Below are 23,328 nucleotides of genomic sequence, written 5' to 3' on the forward strand. Positions count from 1 at the left end.
TTTAAGTTTCGCCTTTATGCCTAATCATATTTTCCTCCATTTGTACTGCGGCACAACTATTCATATCGCAACTCTCATCCGTTATCACACTATTTGTCTGCCTAGCTGGCGTCAGGAATTATTATAACGCATATGCTTATATATTGCTTTTGATGTCCCTTTTAAAGTCATTGGACTGAAAATTATAGAAACCTAGAGAAAAAAAGGACATAGGCCTTAATGATATCAGTTGAAACAATTTTTACAATAAAGATTGTCTTGGTTCTGATAATAAAAAAATACACTAGTCATAATTTTTTTTTTAATTTGAAACAGTTGAGCCAGCTGGGGGATAATTCTTTAAAGTTGATCCTGTTTTACCTGGAGCACAGTCACATATAAACAGAGAAGAAGCCATATTGTATAAACATGTGTACAGTTTTATTATAAATGTGATGTATGCTAGATGTTGTTTTAGTTTTCACTTGAGTAACATCAGACTCTTTTATCTAGGCTGTCCTATACCTTGAGGGAGAAGAAGATTTCATACATTGCCGATCACACCATGATTCAACTATGATGTAATACAACTTTAAAATGTTCCTTAAAGCAAAATAGCGTGCAATTCCATGATATTAACATGAAAAGTTTGAGAGATAATATAAAGTGGCTACACCTTGTGAGTTGGTGATCCTTCAGTAGGCTGAGCCATAAATCATGTGGCCTTACTTTTTGTTTTGTGTTATTAAGTGTTTTGTCACCAGGTTGATAAAGTATTAAATATTATATGTATTTTATTGGTAAACACTGAGAGGGGATAGTTTGATGTACGACACAGCTGACATAACATCTACTGGGTCAAGTCTCTGATAAAGCACACCTGAACACAATCCTATACCTGATACCCACCTGTAATTATCAAATACCCACCAGTAATTATTAAATAAGTCTACAAGAATAAAGTATAACTCAACTAAGCAAACAAATCAATAAACATTGCCACAGCTTCAATTCAAAACATACCTAATTCAGAAAAAATGTGAAAAAGAACTCTAAATAGCTTTTTAATACATCATAATTGCTTTAATCAAATAAATTTAACTAACATATTCCCTGGTGACATGTTATTTGCTTGCATTCATAAGGCTTCCTTAACTATTAAAAAGTATGCCTCTATATTTGATAAAATTGATGTTGTTATTTAATGATTACTATTGTATCACAGTAACTAATTCTACAGCTCTGCTATTGAGCAGTTAACTGCTGTATTGTGATACAATGTACTGCCACACAGATCAACAAAGCGTCTATAACCATCACAAATTTCCAGGTCACAGATTTCAATACACTCCAGAGCCCTAGGACGTGGCCCATGACCTCCCGACACGCTCCTACCAACCCCTGCTTTGATACTACACAAAATACCCTGATTCAATGCATGTTGGATAGTACTCGTCATCCTTGTGACTCTGTCAAACAGTCTCGATCAACTCGCCACAACTCGATCAATTCCATAGCCCTTTACATGACTACAGTCAACTCACTACCATTGGTTCAAAATCGCTATACAAGTATAACAATTCACAAACCAGGGTGTCAATAACTATGTTCTCTGATCTTCAAACAGGTGTTTCCCCAAACCTACAGGTAGGTATCTATAGGTAGATACTTGTTAATACATACAGGTAAGTAGTCGCTAATACATACATATAGTCAAGGATTTCTGCTTTCAGATTTTCTTAATTCTTCTACTTTAGTTTCTATGGAAACAATCTAGTTCAACCCTAACATTCTGGTCACAAACACCCCTAACCTCTGACCCAATACCCTTCTCCGTCTGTCTACATTTAACTTTTACAATAGACCCTCCACAGTGCTAGCTGATAGAGATCAAATTTTTGGTAATTACTTACAAGATCTTCTAGATTATTACATAACTGATTTAGAAATAAATGTAATTAAAAATCTATAAACTGGGTGTACAAATATACAAATTAAACTAATAATTATTAGGGACAATAAATTTAAAGATTACATTTGATTACCTCATTGCATTTAAATCAACAATGCAATTTATTTATCAGTATGAATACACACTAAATATATACATGCTGCACGACAATTTTGCATATGATATTCCAATAAAGGACTATTCAGAAGATTAAGAAATTATAATTTAGAATCTAAATAAATCTTATTCTGGCATTGTTAAAATTTGATTAAATGACAATGGGTTGTTGATATTGAGAGGTAGATGTGGCACTGGTTGTGTGATACAAAGTATCGGGTGTGAGGACCTACACCTGGTGCCGGCCGTGCTATGACGGACTCGCCGACAGGTACAAATCACCAGGTAGATAAGTGTGTTATACAATGTAGCTCACCTTTGCGTCAGGTGCACTTGCTTGGACCACAGGTAAATCGGTACTAATCAATTTCCACATTGCTAATATTTCTAATCAAAACAAAACCTAAGCTATAGGTACAAAAAGCATGATTTCGCACCTTGGCTCTAGTAATGGATACCCCTATGTCACACACAACAAACTTAATGGCAGCCGTAAACCAGTAATTAAAAATTATAAAATGTATTATATCCAATATGTTAATTACCCCGATCCAGAGGAAGGGGCCAAAACTTACCTATAGCGAGGGCCATACTTATGGAGAAGTATATCTATATGTGACAGAGAAGATTTACACCATGGGGCATACTATCTACCCTGCGGGCCTTTTACTTTATCTACACTGTGGGCCATACTTTATCTACCCTGCGGGCCTTACTTTATCTACACTGTGGGCCTTACTTTACCTACTACTTTATCTACCCTGCAGGCCTTACTTTATCTACACTGTGGGCCTTACTTTACCTACTACTTTATCTACCCTGCGGGCCTTACTTTATCTACACTGTGGGCCTTACTTTACCTACTACTTTATCTACACTGTGGGCCGTACTTTATCTACACTGTGGGCCATACTTGACCTACTACTTTATCTACACTGTGGGCCTTTTACTTTATCTACACTATGGGCCTTTTACTTTATCTACACTGTGGGCCTTTTACTTATCTACATTGTGGGCCTTTTTCTTTATCTTCACTGTGGGCCTTTTACTTTATCTACACTGTGGGCCTTTTACTTTATCTTCACTGTGGGCCTTTTACTTTATCTACACTGTGGGCCTTTTACTTTATCTACACTGCGGGCCTTTTTTCTTTATCTACACTGTGGGCATTTTACTTTATCTACACTTTGGGCCATACTTTATCTACACTGTGGGCCTTACTTTACCTACACTGTGGGCCGTATTATAAATCTGTCATGGTCTTTTCTCGTTATATTCAAATATGACCTGTATTCCAAGCAGACACAATGACCCTTTAAGAAACATATGAAAGCTCCATGATCAGTATATAATGCTGTATGAATGGACAGTCCATAACAATAGTTTCTCTAATACTACGGCATACAAGTCCAATAATCCAATTGGGACGGCACCAAAAGGTTCGGCAGACGGCTTCGACATCTTAGTCTTTACACAAGCTAGCCTCTCAATAAATCTCCTACATTCAGGCAAATCATCTTCGTCTGTCAAGCAAATACACTTATTCGTGATTTTTCTCTGCATCAGTCCCCTATCGGGAAATGATATTATATTTGTCCTTGTCTTTCAAACGTCACATTATCGGGATATTGATGGAAATATGACGGCTGTAGAAATTTCTCTGCACTGCCAATAGATCATACCAAATTTAATAAATCAATTTTCTTCCACACTTTGCAGAATTCGACTTGATCCAGAATTGATTGTCGCGACCTCTGCACATAGTAAATAGCACTGTCACGCCAATGTAAAAGAAGCATGGCCTCTCCCAACACTCACAATATGTCACCAAAAATATGACTATTTCTGGGATGCTGTAAAACATGGCCAGTATAAAGACGCGTACATTTAAAGATGCTCCATCGCTGACAAATGGTACTTTTTCACTATCAAAAACAGGAGCAGACGATTTAGTATTTTCCTTCAGTTACAAAAGTTACTTACTTTACACCATTACCACCATTGAAAAGTTTGAGCTTCTAATTTTACTTCAGGTTAAACATTAATGAAAAATTATTAATTGCATCCCGAAAAAAATCTGTGTCACTATATCCTATATGGAATGAAGTACTGATAGCGCGTGCACCAAAGGCGAAATAATAATTATTTTATATTATTTTTGTGTTAATTAGGCATATATATACACGATAAAACACCCATTATTGTTCAAATGACGAATATCATTTATGCTCTCTTGGCGGTGGAGCATCTTTAAATATCGATGACCCCCCAAACCTGAAAGGAAACTTGTGTTATTGCCTCAACCTACAACACTGTTCTTTTCTCTTTAGTAAACAAAAAGTTAATTGGGAAATGACCTTAACCTTATCTCATAAAAATTGTTATTTCTAATCATGTGTTTTAATAGACTTAATTGATATAAAATAATAATAAATATGTACTTTCCATTTTATTGACCATTCGATTACCTGGTCTTTTTGAATCTTTAGTGACCTCTGTGACCTTGAGATGATGTGTATTTAATAGACTTTCTGTTTTAGTACCTTTACTGACTTATGGCGATTGATAGCCTGGAAGACCTGAATCTAGTTTATACTCTTCACAACTATCATTGACGAATACTTAAACAGTTCTGATCCACTGAAATATCTACTGAGGTATTAACTAATCCATTAATTGAGGTATTAACTAATCCATTAATTAAGTCCCAAAGCTTACATCCATGTAATGAACCCTTCCCAAACCTTACCGGCCCCCTGTTACACACAGAACACCTATGATGTACAGTATCAGTGTTCCTATAAAGTACACTACTTCACTCTATGTATAAAAACCAGAAACCTGTGAAACGTTTATGGGGGGAAATTGGCTTTTAGATCAATATTTCTCTTTTAACAACAAATTATTAGCAATTGATTGTGCCTGAAGGATCTTGCAGATATACAGTCTAGACTTATCAAGATTTTACATGTTGCTCTCACTTGTCTCACTGATCCTATTTGTATCATCTTTCCTTTGACATTTTTACCATTTAATGTTAGCATGTGTAGTGCTGACCTGCCTCAGCTGATGATTTGATATTGCGATTGTGATGTATATTTCATATTTGACAACTATCGATCGTGATTCCAGACAGAATATTTTCCCCTATCCAACTGCATCATAATTAAGCGGTACTCGTGACGCATGGCTGGGTCCTTGATGCGGAAGAAGTCAAGCACTGAAGTGCTATGTGGGAGCCAAGACTTACACTGTTCCAACAGAGGGCGATCCGAGGAATCCACTCTATACAGCTCGTCATTAAAGATTTAATTTACTGAGGCCTTTTCTCCGGAATACAAAGACTATTTTTGTTAATATAACATCTAGCAAGAGCATTATCTTTATGACACTTTATAGCAATCCTAAAATTCTCTGTCATACAACCGGAGGAAAGCCGCTCTAACTAAGATATGACATCGCTAAAGTACATCTCTTGGACATACGTAAACCAGCCTCCGAATCCATGAGAAAACAAACAATTTATGACTATAGGGGAACAATTGAGGAATTGAAAAAAATGCACGAAGGTTATAAGTGATGTTATCTTTTCTACTTTGTTTTTTGGCAGACATTTTCTTTTCATATATAATTTAGCAATGTACTAAAGTCTGGTATCAAAGGCTTTATGTTAGGACAAGTAAAAGTACACTGTGTAAGGTACCATATATAGACATACAATATTGAAATTGAAATCCCAAATCATCTATCAAATAATTTATCAAATATGCTTTACTAATTCTCAAATTTCAACCCATGCCTATAATGTAATAAATTCCTTTTACACAAAATTAGTGTTGAATTTTTTTTTATCAATTTTTATTTTTCATTTTATGGATTTTTACTCTGTCATCTTGTCCTTTGATGTGGAAATAATCCTGAATTATATCTATCATGATAAAAAATTAAAGTAATTAAGAGTACAAGTGACAAAGGCCAAATACCAATCACAAGTAACTCCAGTGGAATTCTTCTTTTGTCTCATATTTTATTTAAATAATTTGAGGCTAGGTTGTGAGTGGTCCACTTTCATGTTTCAACAGTTACATGTACTATTGGTAGCTGGTGCCATATGGCTTGGAAGTCAGAAGGTTTCATTTCATACTCGTAGGATTATCATATGGCATAATTCTTTTTTATGGGAGATTCTACTGCTAAATTATTTGAAACTTGAAATAAAATACAATGAAATTCAATAAATCAAACAATTCCAACGACCAAACTATCTGGTTTTTTATGTAGGACTTATTGCTAAATATCAAAAGATAAACTGGGGATTTTCTTCTCCCACTGGGAGTGTAAGGATATTTTCATCTTGTATCTTTCAGTGTAAAGAAATAGTAAACATGCAATAAAATTGCTTGATTTTTTGAAGATTAACTGGATATCATAAAAGCAGACGTTTATTTTCAACAATAATTCAAATTAAAAAATTCCATTATTTCAAAAGATGGATTTTAATATTTCTATATTCTTTTTTTAATTTAAATAATCCACTCTGAATCCTGCACGAACAATGTGTTAGTAATCTACAGGAGAACATGTTCATACCTTTATAGCTTACGGATGCTCTCACTGTTACAAAAAATTCATCATGCCTCCATTGAAAACAAATACATCACACCACCAGTGCAATGAAGCATGGGACATGTACATCACATTAACAAATCTATTTCTCTGACAAATTTTGTCTTTGAAATTTACTCTTTTATGAGGCTCATCCTCTTTCCATCATAGTTTTGACGTTCACGCCAAATCAATTGTTCAATATTAAGATCGATCAGTGATGGAACTTGTGTGAACGAGATGAAGCAAAACAAATACGTTCTCTTTTATCAAAAACTATAAGAGTAATAAATTGGCCCTTTGATCCTTTGCTACTGAAAACTGTTGTTGGTTGACGTATGATGCATGCATTTGGAAATGGTCGCTTTATAATTCATCACAGTTTGTTCCAATGGACAGGTATATATCTCTTGTGCACAATATAGCTGCACGCTACACTCAAGTGGAAAAAACCAAGGTGACTGTTAGTGCGTATCTGTTTTTGCACAGTACTTCAAAACTAATTACTTAGAAGTCAACAAATCAATGAATTTTTGATACATATTTGATGGTGTTAATTTCTGTGAACCCGTTGGAGTGTATAGACCATTTCCTGTTCACTGAAGAGTTCCAATTCACCGACTCTGATTGACACATTGTGTAGAACTATATTGTGGTTAAAAAAAATAAATGTTTATAACATATTTGCCATTGTAATGTAATTAAGAAATTCTTAAAACGACAGATAAACCTGTGATTCCAATTTTACGCTGATCAGAAGACTTTTCTCACACTAAATGCTCTGATAGTTTAAGGCTCCAAGTTTTGTTATTTTGTTGTTGATTTTTTGTCCCTAAAACTGATAATATATTATACATCTGCAAAAAAGTGTACATAGATCAAACAAGAGCCCAAGTTGACCCGAGTCCATTGACTATAACCTGGATTTCCCTAAGACAAGCCAACAATAGAGAGTAAAACGTTTCTATGATGGAGACTGGTCATGTGATCACTAATGGACACTACTGCCTGCTGAATCCACTAACTATATCCCAACTAAAGCATGTGCCTGCTGAATCCACTAACATTATATCCCAACTCAATATCATTGTGTCCAGAATTACTATATTCAATATCATTGTGTCCAGAATTACTATATTCAATATCATTGTGTCCAGAATTACTATCTTCAATATCATTGTGTCCAGAATTACTATATTCAATATCATTGTGTCCAGAATTACTATCTTCAATATCATTGTGTCCAGAATTACTATCTTCAATATCATTGTGTCCAGAATTACTATCTTCAATATCATTGTATTCAATATCATTGTGTCCAGAATTACTATATTCAATATCATTGTGTCCAGAATTACTATATTCAATATCATTGTGTCCAGAATTACTATATTCAATATTATTGTGTCCAGAATTACTATACATGTATTCAATATCATTTTCATAAATCTATTCAGTCGCGTGTAAAAGCTTTCAGAAATTAATGAATAAAGTCATATAAATAAAAAATTTATCATGATGAAACTTTGTATTCATGACCGAATGAAAACAACAGCGGCATCGCGACCAGGTACAGGGTAGGGGTTTAAACTGTTCATATCGTAATATCATGTTACACTACATTTCAAAATAATTTACAAATACCATGCCACAAAACGATAAAACCTTTTCTGTGCATATAAAACTAAATGATTTGCATGAAATTAACTTGAGACATTAATTTTACTCAATAAATCTATGGCATTTTTCTGTAATTAAAGTAGTATGAGTGTGGGGAGGTGTCCAGAGCCAAACTGGTCAGTACTATTGATCTATATAACAAACTTCATTAAAGTCACCCAGGTCAATCATAGTATTAACATATCTTGGTTTGAATTTGGACGTAAATCTATATCAAATCTTCAGAATTCAGGCTCAATCTCAATTTACAAAGAAACACCTTTTATTTTATCTATTCTTTATATTGCGCTTTCATCGATTATGACAAATATTCCAGATACTTTATGAATATCTACCTATCAAACTTCAACTATCATAGAATGGAGATAATTCCCGATGACAGGACTGAAGTGACTTTTTCGGAATACGTTCTAACCTTGGAAGGTCAAAGCAGGACCATGATCACTTGACTCACCTATCATCAACGTTATGTTCAATATTTTATAATTTGTCGGTCTGTTTCTGAGTAGATCACATCATATTCAATTTGATTCGTGATGGCTGGTCGCAATAAAGTCAGTATTTTTTGCCTGATTTTGTATTGATTTGTTATACAGGTATGCCCAGAGATGTATTAAGAGACCAAATAAAGTTACAAAATGGGTTAGCGTTAATATCCACACTCCCGAAGTTGTGTAAGTAATGTTGTCAGTATATACCATCAGGGTCCATTCACTTGACCGGTCCTGTGCCAAGATCTAACATGGATAACAGTATAATGGTTTCTAATGTGTCTTACTGTCCTAGGAACAAACAGCAATGTGCTGATGTAGTCAAAAAATAGATCTTTTATTGCAAAATTCAGTTTATATAATAATTGTTATGAGGGAAAGCAACTCATGTAATCGCCCAGATGGGGAGCTAAAAGCTTCTCTGCTAGAAACTCTCATTATATCCATTTTGACCAATAATTGATTAAATAATTCAAGAATCTATCAGAGAAGGACTTGATTTAAAATACACAGAAAAAATTAGAAAAATTTTTTTTCATAAAAGTTGAGATGTATCAAATAATACCATGAGCACCAGGTAATAATAACTTAAAAAAATAGAAATTAACAGTATCTAAAAACAAGCTTAATTGGACCTTCCCCCCCCCACCCAACCCCCTACCCCCAAAACGATTTTTTTCTACCTGACATACTACCAACATCATGTCCATATTATTAAGCGTATAAAAACAGCCCTATGACCCAACAGAACATAATTTAATCTTTCTTTTTATTTTCTTTCACTTACGTATGACATACAGCCTATTGGATGACTTGTGTAGCCTAGATATTGCATAAAACTTGACATCATGCTAAAATGGCCAATTTATATACGACATTTATTAGATTGTGACCATCTCTCTATCATTATTAGCCTACCCCATCAAACACTGACATATTCCCAAGCAAATTAGTCGGGCCTCGCAAACCTGTCTTAATCTGCGATATTACCATACATATCGCTATTACAACAATGCACCGGGATATCTGATAAATCGCGGCTGAAAATTCATATTTTTACTCATGCAACCTTCCATGCAAGCCCCCACTTTCCACCAAGGCATGTTACACTAGTTTCCAACTGGATTCACGCTGCCAATATTAAATGTCAAATCCATATTTATTACCAGTAATCTATTATATTTAATCATTACTCTCTGGACAAAAACACTTATTTTCCCAAAGTGCAATTTATCATATTCCATGACATTTCAAAATTATCTGACTAAAACATATCATAATATAATTGGGGCTGTCTACACCAGGTACAAGGGTCTGTCATTGTAACAGCCGAGCTATGATCACCGACAACTACCGCTCTCAGGAACTCCCACCAATTGGCCTGAGCATGTCATGTCACCATCATCTCATCTGTCATCTTTCATCCAATTTCATCAATTTCTTTCAATTCGTAATCATTTTCAAAACTCCAAATTATAGAAATAAAAAAAAGATAATTCTGAAACTTAGAATGGAATAAAATGTAATTAAGATTGTCTTCTTAGAATCCAACGGAATAAAATGTAATTAAGATTGTCTTCTTAGAATCCTTAAATGTTTTTTTTACAACCAATTGGTATTGAAGTATTGAACAAACCTACCTTATATGTTCATGGTAGTTTTTGGGGCCATTTAGGCATTAACGAAAATCTCTCTGACAACATTTTGACAACCTTCTACATTGACATTTTACTTGCCAATTATAACAACATTTAACATATCACTAAACCTGTCTATAATGACCATTTGGTCACACTAACAAACCTCTCTATAATGACAATTTGGTCACACTAACAAACCTCTCTGTATTGACCATTTGGTCACATAAAAACCTGTCTATAATGACCATTTGGTCACACTAACAAACCTGTCTGTAACGATAATACCAACAAACCTCTCTATAAAAAATACGCTTTTACCATATGGAGATTATTACCATATATAAAGGTCCCCCAATTAATGCTGTAATGCCCTGTGTGATAGGACCAGGAAAGGTCATTAAGGCACTGTTCCCCCTCCCCAAGCCTTACATCATTTCTGTATCATAGACGCGGGTAACGACAAATCAATTACAGGTAAAAATTATCAATAAAAGTTCTCTCCGCATTGCTGAGCAAATATTTCTATTTCCACATTAAGCAAATATCTTCCAGTTTTATTGCGTTGCTTTATGTGCCAGAGCTTATATGGAATTATTAAAATTTCATATTGTGAGAACAGCCTTAATTGAGTTATAATTCTTTGGAGACCGTAAAAAAAAGCAGACATTCACCGTTATTCAATAATAATTTGTTGAATTTTATCTATCTGTATGAACATGGCAAGGACTCAATAACAGGTTTGTGTGTGTGACGGCAGTAATCTGTTGTGGGTATGGCTGTCCTTCAGACAACCTATAGATGGCCTGCCCTAGCCCCAAGTCACAATGTACATATATCCAACACCTGCATATGTTCATACGCAGGTGAAATAAAAATCTGCATGAATAAAAAAATTGATAAATACTTTCATAGAGTGCATATTGCCATGAAATATTGCTTGGGAATCAATAAAGTGAGATTATCTCCCCCTGAATCAATTACAACACTCTATTCAAATTCAATGTTTGTGGTATCTAGAGCTTTCATCTTAAAATTTTCACTTTTGCTTGAGTTTAATACAGAAATGTGCCTCCAGATATTAATAAATGAAAAGAAAATTTCTATCTTTTTTGCGCATTAAGATCTACAAACGTATCCAGGACATCATCTGTTGCTATCTGATTGTAGGCCTGTGATGTATGTGCTCGGTTTGTCGCCAGTTAGTCAGTTCATAAAACGTCCCACAACACCATGTGAAACAACGTTACAAGTTTTATGACAGGGAAAAAAGGCTCAACGGGCCTGCATTACCTTATACCTGAATCTTATGTGTAAATCCAATTAATTTGTGATTATAACATTCTCCATTTCAAAAACATTCTTCTACCTTTGATGTTTAAATAAAGTAAACATGTTGAAATATTTTAAAAAGCAAATGTTGATAGATTTCCAGCTGTTCAGTTAAACCATCAAATCTCCATTAAAATAAGAAGTGTGAATGTGACACACGAGTTTGGAGGATGTTGTTAATGTAGCTGTTTTGTTGCTGTTTACAGAGATAAACATGTTATTAGGAGCAGATATAACGCAGCAATACACACAGACTGAACAGGCAGCCTCTGTTCCTTATATAGGCTCTTTGGACATACATCATTTTTTAAGCTGTGAGAAACATGCCTTTTTTTTTAACTTGTAATTTGTTTAAAATGTATTGTAATTTTAGATTTTTCAATATAATCAAAATCCTGAATATGTTTTGCTGATGTTGATACTTATGTATGAAATGATTTGATGAATATCACAGCCTGTTTTAATAAGTATACATGGTCATAAGTAGCACACTGAAGCCAATCAAGCAAGGTATTGTTATCATAGGCAGAAACTCAGAGAAAAGACAAAAACAGAAAAATCTAACTTGCCCAGACTAATAATTACATAAGTTAAATTATGATTAAAATAACTTTAAGATTGTTAAGTACTTTCAAAAGGTGATGATATTTTTTTAACTTTAAAAATACCATTTTAATTATTGAATATTAATTGATAAGACTTGATAAAGAATAAATGATACTATAGTTTGAATGATAAAATATTCTTATAAATTCCAAGTGACCAGCTTAGAAATCTTCAATATTGACTGTTCAATAAACAATTAAATTAATAAAATAATAACGGTTAAACAATACCTTTTCTTCCCAATGTCTTCATTACAATATAGACTTTACTAAATGTTGGGCAACTTATTTGTTTTCTTTTATCTTTCTCTCCAACACTTCTAAGTACCATTCCCTCCCTTATTTTATAGTTGTCTCCCTTTGAAAAGTTAACCCTTTCCTTATCTCCATATATAGATACAGCAGAAAAGCATAACAAAGCTAATGAGACAATAGATATATTCATATACTTACACATTGACAATCTGGCAAAGTCTGAGGTTTCAGGGACAACAGTGGCCTTGGATACAGCATCGTTGCTTGGGAGTGGCTGCGATGACGGAATAGGCTTTGAGGATAGCGAAGGTGTGGTTGTCGATGAAGATGAGACCAGCGATGTTGAATCTGATGATGAGGGCTTTGATGTAGAAGCGTGTTCTGCGCTGGTTATTTCAGGAAGTCCCGCTGATTGAATACATGAGGTCAGCTCTTTGAGGGGATAGGTGGCCGAAGATACAGGTGGTGTAAGGAGTGGAAGTTGACCATTGGGCAGTGGAGAGGTACTGGACATGCCCATCAACAGTTGTTGCTGTAACTGCTGTATCAGCTGTAACTGTACAAGCTGTTGTTGCTGTAAACTGTACAGTGTAGTGTGTAGCATGGCCAAGTCTGAGGGTGGCAAGTTGTTTTCTGCAAACTGAGCCACTGCGGCTTTGGTGGCAGTAATTGGCTCTAAAGTAACATTATTATTGGTGGGTAAAAACGAGGAAAATGGCAGCATGAACTGGGGCAATTGAAGAGAGAGGTCTCCTTTACTTTCTGATGATATTTTACCATAGTCGTTTTCTTTGTCGTTTATTTCATCAATATCGTCTAAATCATCGTCCTCAGACACTACACCATTGAGATATGAATCCTCCATAATGCCATCCTCTTCATCCATGTCATCAGCAAATGCTTCAGTCTGTTCCTCTTCTTCCTCCTCTGACTGGTCCATGTGTGTCTCTCCATCAGAACCATCCCGGGCAGTCACATCCGACATTTTGCTCATTCTTGGAATTTTGCTGCTTCTTTCTAATTGATTGTCACTCTCTGAGTTATCACTGTCATTGGCATCAAAGAAAACTACCACTCTTTTGTGGCTGCACGCTTTTTTGTGGGCCAAGAAGGTGGCTAAATCTGGAAACTCTTCTCTGCACTTTCCACAAACATGTGCATCTTCTCTTGGTGAGGAAGTTGGTGACTGACTATTTTCACCTGTAATATAAAAAAACATATATATAGACATCGACAACAAAACTTACGTCTTTATAAAATTTCATTATAACTTAGAACATCAAAATGATCCTAGTTAAAACAAAACATTTTCTGAACCACAAACATGAAAGTGTCTATGAAAATTTTTAATCTTCTTGACCTTCTTGATGTTTCACAACTTTTTTCTCTTTTGTATTTTATAGAAATATTTCCGATACACAGACGACAGACAACATCAATGGCTAGCCAGTTGATGTTCGATGAAATCAAAGACATTTTGATCTTGACTGATGGTGGCCAAGAAGAGATGTAAATTGCAGCATAAAAATAATATTCTATTTCTTCACGGCCGACCTGTCCATATGTTCACACGTCCCATTCCGACAGGTAACATGGTTTTATTATAAGTATGCGGTATTTAATTCTCCGTTTGAAATACTTGTCTAGTCAGGTGATCAGCTGGCCCTGTGATGTGGGTATTTCGTTTTGACAGGTAAAGACCTAACACCACAGAACACAATGTAATTTCCTGGGCATCTACAACTTAAGTATCAAGTGCAGATATCCGAGTGACATTTTTAAGAATGACTTTGGGAGTTATTCATTACACTAAGCTGTTAAGAGTTTCAGTGACTGAGATTTGTAGAACGTGGTTACAAAGACATGTGACAAGATCTATGATAAGTTAGATGACAGGAGCAATGATTGTGTAGACACAACATCAACCGGACCGTGTCACATCAAATGTGGAAATCATTTTCTTTGCATTATAGGTTGATATGAAATTACAGAAAATTGTTTAACACAACTTTGCGATAACGGGTCATGATTCAAAAGATAATTGAAAATATATGATCTTTATGAAATTTGCTTTGTCATCGATTTCTACAATAAAGCATCTTTCTGATGTTGGAAATAAACTTATTATGATATATTAGACAAATAATAAAAGTCCTAAATAAACTTATAACAGACAAATAATAATTGAGATCTTTTTGTTATTTCAATATGAAACACCAGAATTCAAGGTTACACTGAAAATATTAGGTCAAACCTCATACACAGAAGACAGCTGGTAAATGTGAGTCTCACAGATACTGAGGATAGTTTAGCCAAATTATTTCAGTGTAATCTACTCCAATCAGTATACAGTTTCTAAAAATATTCAATATTACTGAAATTTATATTCATTTAGCCTCAGGTACTGCATAATAACATAAAAAGAATTTCAGATAGGTATTTGAAAAAAATATTGATAAATTATAAAAGCAATAAATCCAAAGAATTGATATGAAATGTATTTACACCTTATGGATTTTTTAACCTTTCATGAAAAAGAATTAATGCATAAAAATAATAATGAAAATCTAAAGTATATGCTTGAATGAATATTTCATTTATAAAATTTAATTTTACATTCCATTTCAAATTTCAATGCTTCTTTAAATTTTGAACTATCATGTGATCTTTATGGGGTAGAGTGAAGTGCTATGCATAATACATTGAGATCAGTTATCATGAAAACTGTATACTAGTCTATATTACGCAGATCAAATTCCTAAATTATTTTCAGACAAATATAGCCCCAAAAGCAAAATAATGCTTTTATAACAGAAAATATGAAAATGTTTCTTCGGCCTACAAATGATAAACAAGACGAATCCTGTCGAGGTTGGACAGACTTCTGTATTGTGTTAAGAGGCTATCTCACAAAAGGTGAACTGTAAAAGGTCGTAATCCTTTGAAATTAAATTAACATTTTCTATTAAAATTCCTTAAAAATTTTGATATAACATTAGCATTTTCTTTACCCCACATAACACACAAGATTTAATATTTTATAATCAGCATTAAATTGGAGATTGGATATATCTGTTTACGTATGAAACAAATGAATAAATACAAAGTAGCCAACAAAGACGTCAGTTTTTACGACAGTATCGGATTGCAGCTGGAAAAAACCCACTACCAAGCCTGTGAAAACAGGTATTATTTGTGATTTGTTCACACTTGTGAGGAGAAAAAAATGCTGATGATCCATTTTGATGAATAAATATTTATTACTTGATTACATGGACAGCTTATCAACTCATCAATACTGAGACAAAGACTGCTTTACAATAGTGTGTCCGATAAGTCATCAAGTTTGATGAATAGGGATTGAATTGTCTCAAAAAGAAAAATCACAAATTGAAGACAATCTGATCCATTACGATCAGTCTATAGATGGATAACATCCGGTAATTCAAGCAGAAAAGAATAACTTCCTTCCAAATCAAAACCTTTTTTCACTCTTTAATTTTCAATTTGCACTTCCTATGTAATTTCAGTTTAAGGAACAGTATTTTTTTCAACTATTCTTATTTGAAGCCAATATTTTTCATTACCAGATACCTAAAAATTTGCACACGCTGAAACACTGACAGCCCAACACTACCAGACCAAGACTTTTAATACAGGTCTCGCAATCATCTCCTCAACTTTATCATAAAAGGCTACAAATTTGTTTTAGAATTTAGAAAATCTGCCTTCCATGTAAATATTTCATCTAGCATTAAGTTTTGGCGTACTTTTGGCTGCAAATACCAGCAATATGTTATATTGCACCAAGTCAGCTGGATCAGCAAAAAAATCCAACTAAAACACAAAAATTCTTCAGCTAATTAGGTGACTGTTAAAATTACCATAAAACATGGTTCTATTACATGAATTATTGATATAAAGAGGCAGTTTCCTTAACCTTCCCGCAGCAGACCTATCATAAAACGGATCCAAAAATGAAAAATATCCTCAAATTTCAGCTTGTAAGAAGTTTCTCACAAATTGGCAGAGAAATGAAATGTGGTGGTAGAATTTTAATGAACAATTTTCTGTACCAAATGACTGTCAGGTTTTGTTGTTGTTTATTTCATGCTGTAATTAAGAATTTCTACCGTGTGCTGGAGAGTGTGCTGAGCGACATTATCCTGGCTCGGGGATAATATAGTTATCATTAAAATTTAATTTATAAGTTTTACCTCAACGATGCAAGTGGCAAACTAGGGGGAGATAATCTAGTACTTAAATGTAACTCAACAACTCAATAGATTTTTTCAATTTCATAACTCATCAAACCTTTAGAAAATTGGAAATATGATGAAATTCAACTGCTTAATTTGTATCTCTTGTCTCTGATGTACAAACGTTTTAACCTAGGGGGAGATAATCTGTTATTAGGTTCAGTTCGGAATTCCCCATCAAAACAAATAAGCCAAAGAAAGTGAGAACTTTTCTTACAGAGTGATTTAGGACTCCAGAATTAACAGGCATTCATTATCTGAATCAGTCAGTGACTTGAGGAACTGACCAAACCTTTGGGATTGGTGCCTATATATCACAGATGATTGGTAACCAGGAGAATCTGACCAGATAAGACTTTATCTACTTACTCATGGCTGCTAGCTCTGGGCTATAGAAACAGGCCCCTGTTGTTGACCCTAGCCGGGAAGCATCATTGACCCCAGTTATTTAGTATTACAGACTAAATCAGCCGTGTCATACAGGGTTCTGGTAAAGTTAATCTTATAAAAATACATAATCTCTACATCCCATGTGTTGTTTAGCTTTGATTCAGCATGTGATTATAGAAATTATCTAAAAGGTTTATCTTTTTGGTTAAGTTTCAGGAGACAATTTAAATAAGTTATTATCTTTTTTGAAGAAAAATCTTCAGTTAACAAGTTCTAATTCTGAAGTGTCTATAAAGATAATTTAAATTGTAAGAATGTGTCTAAAGCTGAATATGCTCTGCAAACTGAATATGGTGGAACTTTCTAAATCATCGGGTTCCCAAATATGATTTTACCTAAAGCATACAGGACCACTTAGAAGTGAAATCAGCCATATACTCATATGGGATGGGATGTGGAGGGGAGGTCCCAATTTGGGGTTTAGAGAGTATATAATTTATCATGACAGAAAATAAAGGGAAAAATATTTGAGAATTATTGATATTTAGAAAGTTTCATATAAATTCAAGTGTCACCCTATCAGACCATTCTACTAAATCATGATAAAATTATTATTAAATTCTTGATATGAAAAAATTATCAATTTATAAATTCAAAATTTTCAAACGAGGCCCTTTAGAACACAACAAAAAATGATTTAACATATCTGAGAAACCCTTAGAGAGCCATAAGCTGCCCCTAGTTTCTGAATCGACCAAGCATATGGCAGATTCTGAATTTTTAGTGCTGAAATGATGACATTGGATGTCCTCAAATCAACATCTCCCCCATCAACCCACCATCTTGGTACCCTAGGGAGCTACAAACTACCCCATTACCGAATCTCTAATGAGGCTAAAGAATGAAGCTCCCATTTTTTACTCAGGACCAATTATGCTTTAATGAAGAAATCAGTTATACTCACCGAGCTCTAATTATGATTAATATTATGCAATTTTACAAGAATTAAGTTAGGTGGAGATAAAAAAATTTCACTGATAATAATTCTGTCTTAATTATTGCCAAGAATTTTATTTCCAAGATGATACCGATGAGCCTCCTCACTTATCAAAATTCTATTCATCACGGCACGGTGCAGTCATTTGTTTTCATATTCTAAACGTTGATTTGTTAAAATTTACATTGTTGTCACTAGGGCGAGACCTAGGGTTCAGTGATCAGATGGTCCAATTTGTTTCTCTGATCCAGGAGCCAAACTGTTATATGCTAATTTTGAAAATCTCGTAACTTGATGCCAGTCTCTGTATCATTTTATATCATAAGTCGGAACAAGTCGCCAGATTTTTTCCAACAAAAGTATTTGACAAGAATTATGATTCAGAACAAACTTAGGGCCAGGGGATCCCAGTATCAATGAATGTGATTTGCTAAGAAATGAGGTTTATGAATTTCTATAATGATAATGACAGACCTGAGAAATAAAATGGACATAAAATGTGTGACAATAGCCCAACGATCACCTTTACACATTCAGGAGGAAGGAGAGGCTAGCACCAAAAGATAAAACAGAAATTGACAGCTTTAAAGTAAAGGTGGACAGGTGCATCGATTTGGCCTTACCTGTATGATTTGTACCTGACCAGATAAATGGACCAATGGTAATGTAGACGATGATGAGCAATAAACAAATAGTTTATACTAGGAGAAGACAAGAAAATAAGATGAGTCTTGTCCAAAGTATGTGAGGGTAGGTATCAGAATACCGACTTGTCAATTTCACATAGGTACCTTTCCTTTATTGTCACCTGGTGTATATAGGGGTATTCATATCATTTTCATATTATTCAAGCTGAAATGACACAAAGTATGATTTGCCATTCTGTGGCCTATTCACCGCACCAACAATGCCCAGATGTAGATGTAATAAAATACTCTTCTTTTGGAAAACATTTTAATGTGTAGCTGGGAGGTTATTATCTCTGATAGCCCATACATTTATTCATAGCCACGGAATGATTCAATATTTAAGTTTTGGAAGGGACCCAGTCAGAATGTGAGGCTTAAAGATGGTTCCATCAGTCCCCCTTTCCTCCCCCTCCCTCATCCCCATTCTCCCCTAGATATTTCCTGACCCTATATTTGTAACACCTGGAATTGACTTTTAACTTTCACATCAGTTTAATGTGCATATTCAATTTAATGCTCATTTGCTTTTATTGCTTTGTAGGTAACAAGTACTGGTATGAAAACAAAGGGCATTTAGTCTTTAAATTTAGGATAACGGGGCGGATGGACAGATGGAACCAAGTTATAGAAAGATGGAGATACAAATGGAGAGGCAGGGGGCAGATATAGGAACTGGAGGTAAGGGGGCAATGATAGAGAGCTTGATGTTTGGGGGCATAGATATGAGGTCGAAGGTAGAACATCATATTTGATTGAAGGGGGCAGATAAGTTGGAGGTGGGGCAGGAAAGTAAATGGATATTTAATTGATCTGAAGGGGCAGACTGATCCTGTGTATGGGGTAGATATGAACTGGGGAACAGAAGAGGAAGAATATTAAATTTGGAATGGCAGACTGTACTGATCGACAAGGTTTTATATGCAAGTATCTGATTATGAAGATTTCTAAAATACTTGAAGTGCTGACTTATAATCGGATTTGCCAGATTCGCTATCTACTACTTCAGCCTAACCCTTTCGGATTGTCAACCGCAGATGATTCAATGAAACGTGCATCTGTATACACACACCTTATTGATTTCCCTCATAACGTTATTGCCAATGTCAATACATACATGTATAGAACCTCACATTTCACTCATCAATTTCCACACATTTAAAAAATTAATATAGATATCGCAATATCGGCTAAAAAAATCCTTCACCAGTATTAAATGAATCCTGTATTTATCATACAAAAGCCTTCATACAAAACTGCCATAAATCAACTCTATTTAAAAAAAAAAATTTTGTATGGTTTCATATTTACAACCATTTAAACGTATTTGTTTTGTATGGGTGATCATTGTGATGAAACATTCCTCCGTGTGTTTGGCATTTCAATTGTGGTATTGTGAGAAGTGACACACATTATGATGGTGTCCCAGGTCTAACCTCCAGTTGTATGTGTGGACCCAACAAGATGTCAGACACTTTACTAACCACCTGTCACTACTTCATACTTACATCACCCCTCTCCCGGGTCAGATTATATCTACACACCAAACAACATACAATTGTCTGAGATTTCTTTATCATACGCATCAAGTAGATTAATCTCATCAGATCCATGTGCCGTTAAATGCTTTATATGTGACTTCACACTTCAGATTTAAATGCATGTGCAGTTTGCGATATTATAAGACTTGACAGTTGTTTTTATACAGGTGCCCCTGTCCACAAAGAATTTGATACACTGTCAATGTCAAAGTACGGAGTGCCTTTTTTCTTTGATTTATTACTATTTATGCAACAAGGTTATCGGCAGTAATAATATCAATGACAACTTTATGACACATGTGAAGAAATATTTAGCTGTCAAAATTTGCTTTCAAGCGCTAAGCCCTATCACGCTATTTCCGTTTTCTTTTTAACAGGTACAGGTTTTAATGCACAGAAAATGACATCAGGTGCTATGGGGTTTGCCCACTGGTAATGTTAGAACAAGGGAAAAACACAAACACATAAAAATTCTTCTTAAAAAATTCCCTGAAGAGAAATTTCTGAAATATTAATTATCTTCATCTGGCAATAATTAGTCTTTGTTCCATTGAAGTTAAATAATCAAGCAAGCAAATGTAACTACAGCTGAGTGCTCTTCTCAGAGTGCCAGCGATGTTGGCAATACCTAGTGTACCTTTAAAGGACTGTCTATCAGGGACTGGTCTATCAGGGCCCCCATGTTAGCAATACCTAGTGTACCTTTAAAGGTATGTCTATCAGGGACTGGTCTATCAGGGCCCCCATGTTAGTAATACCTAGTGTACCTTTAAAGGACTGTCTATCAGGGACTGGTCTATCATGGCCCCCATGTTAGCAATACCTAGTGTACCTTTAAAGGTATGTCTATCAGGGACTGGTCTATCAGGGCCCCCATGTTAGCAATACCTAGTGTACCTTTAAAGGTATGTCTATCAGGGACTGGTCTATAAGGGCCCCCATTTTAGTAATACCTAGTGTACCTTTAAAGGACTGTGTCTATCAGGGACTGGTCTATCAGGGTCCCCATGTTAGTAATACCTAGTGTACCTTTAAAGGACTGTCTATCAGGGACTGGTCTATCAGGGCCCCCATATTAGCAATACCTAGTGTACCTTTAAAGGACTGTCTATCAGGGACTGGTCTATCAGGGACTGGTCTATCAGGGACTGGTCTATCAGGGCCCCCATGTTAGCAATACCTAGTGTACCTTTAAAGGTATGTCTATCAGGGACTGGTCTATCAGGGCCCCCATGTTAGCAATACCTAGTGTACCTTTAAAGGACTGTCTATCAGGGACTGGTCTATCAGGGTCCCCATGTTAGCAATACCTAGTGTACCTTTAAGGGACTGTGTCTATCAGGGACTGGTCTATCAGGGTCCCCATGTTAGCAATACCTAGTGTACCTTTAAAGGACTGTGTCTATCAGGGACTGGTCTATCAGGGTCCCCATGTTAGCAATACCTAGTGTACCTTTAAGGGACTGGTCTATAAGGGACTGGTCTATCAGGGCTCCCGTGTTAGTAATACCTAGTGTACCTTTAAAGGACTGTCTATCAGGGACTGGTCTATCAGGGCCCCCATGTTAGCAATACCTAGTGTACCTTTAAAGGACTGTCTATCAGGGACTGGTCTATAAGGGCCCCCATGTTAGTAATACCTAGTGTACCTTTAAAGGACTGTGTCTATCAGGGACTGGTCTATCTGGGACTGGTCTATCAGGGACTGGTCTATAAGGGTCCCCATGTTAGCAATACCTAGTGTACCTTTAAAGGACTGTGTCTATCAGGGACTGGTCTATCAGGGTCCCCATGTTAGCAATACCTAGTGTACCTTTAAAGGACTGTGTCTATCAGGGACTGGTCTATCAGGGCCCCCATGTTAGCAATACCTAGTGTACCTTTAAGGGACTGGTCTATAAGGGACTGGTCTATAAGGGCCCCCATGTTAGTAATACCTAGTGTACCTTTAAAGGACTGTGTCTATCAGGGACTGGTCTATCAGGGTCCCCATGTTAGCAATACCTAGTGTACCTTTAAAGGACTGTCTATCAGGGACTGGTCTATAAGGGCCCCCATGTTAGTAATACCTAGTGTACCTTTAAAGGACTGTGTCTATCAGGGACTGGTCTATCTGGGACTGGTCTATCAGGGACTGGTCTATAAGGGTCCCCATGTTAGCAATACCTAGTGTACCTTTAAAGGACTGTGTCTATCAGGGACTGGTCTATCAGGGTCCCCATGTTAGCAATACCTAGTGTACCTTTAAAGGACTGTGTCTATCAGGGACTGGTCTATCAGGGTCCCAATGTTAGCAATACCTAGTGTACCTTTAAGGGACTGGTCTATAAGGGTCCCCCATGTCTGTGTCCAGGTCTGATTGTATTGGTTACACCGATTGTTTTTTTTCTTTACACTTTTGTGAATGAGATGTTGATCTGGGGTAGCTAAACGTTTAACATGTATGACCTTGCCAATGACTAGGGTCTGTGTCTTGAATGGCCGATTAATAGTTGTGTTGCCAACTAGAGACCAGTACCTAGGGCTCCTGTCGACACTAGATTACACCCTAATCATACCCCCGCTTGTCAAAGATTAAGTTAGCCCAACAACTTTCTCCAGTTCTCTGTATGTGTCCTATATTGATGGCCAGTGTGTACCTCAGGTAGAATGCTAAAATACCCTGTTTGAGTGACCAATACTCTGTGGGTGACCAATATCTTGTATGGGCTGTTAGAGTGACCCATGACCAATACCGTGTTTGACCATACAGACCATGTGCCTATAAGAAACACTATATCTCGTTCAGCTGCTGATACTATGG

The 23,328-nt window shown here is 35.5% G+C and overlaps 1 protein-coding gene across 4 annotated transcripts in view; it reads right to left on the bottom strand.

Moving 5' to 3' along the window:
- The window catches only part of LOC138316292 (sal-like protein 1), a 67,932-nt gene that overhangs the window by 21,307 nt on the left and 23,297 nt on the right, over window positions 1-23,328 (bottom strand). For 3 of the 4 annotated variants that reach the window (XM_069257925.1, XM_069257927.1, XM_069257928.1), the window contains exon 2: window positions 12,851-13,852. In XM_069257925.1, the coding sequence (XP_069114026.1) occupies window positions 12,851-13,852 (1,002 nt within the window). Of the gene's footprint in view, window positions 1-12,850; window positions 13,853-14,206; window positions 14,247-23,328 lie in introns of those variants that run through there. The other variant, XM_069257926.1, reaches the window with a different exon arrangement.

The sequence above is a fragment of the Argopecten irradians genome, chromosome 2 (genome assembly GCF_041381155.1).
Source record: "Argopecten irradians isolate NY chromosome 2, Ai_NY, whole genome shotgun sequence".
Lineage (NCBI taxonomy): Eukaryota > Metazoa > Mollusca > Bivalvia > Pectinida > Pectinidae > Argopecten > Argopecten irradians.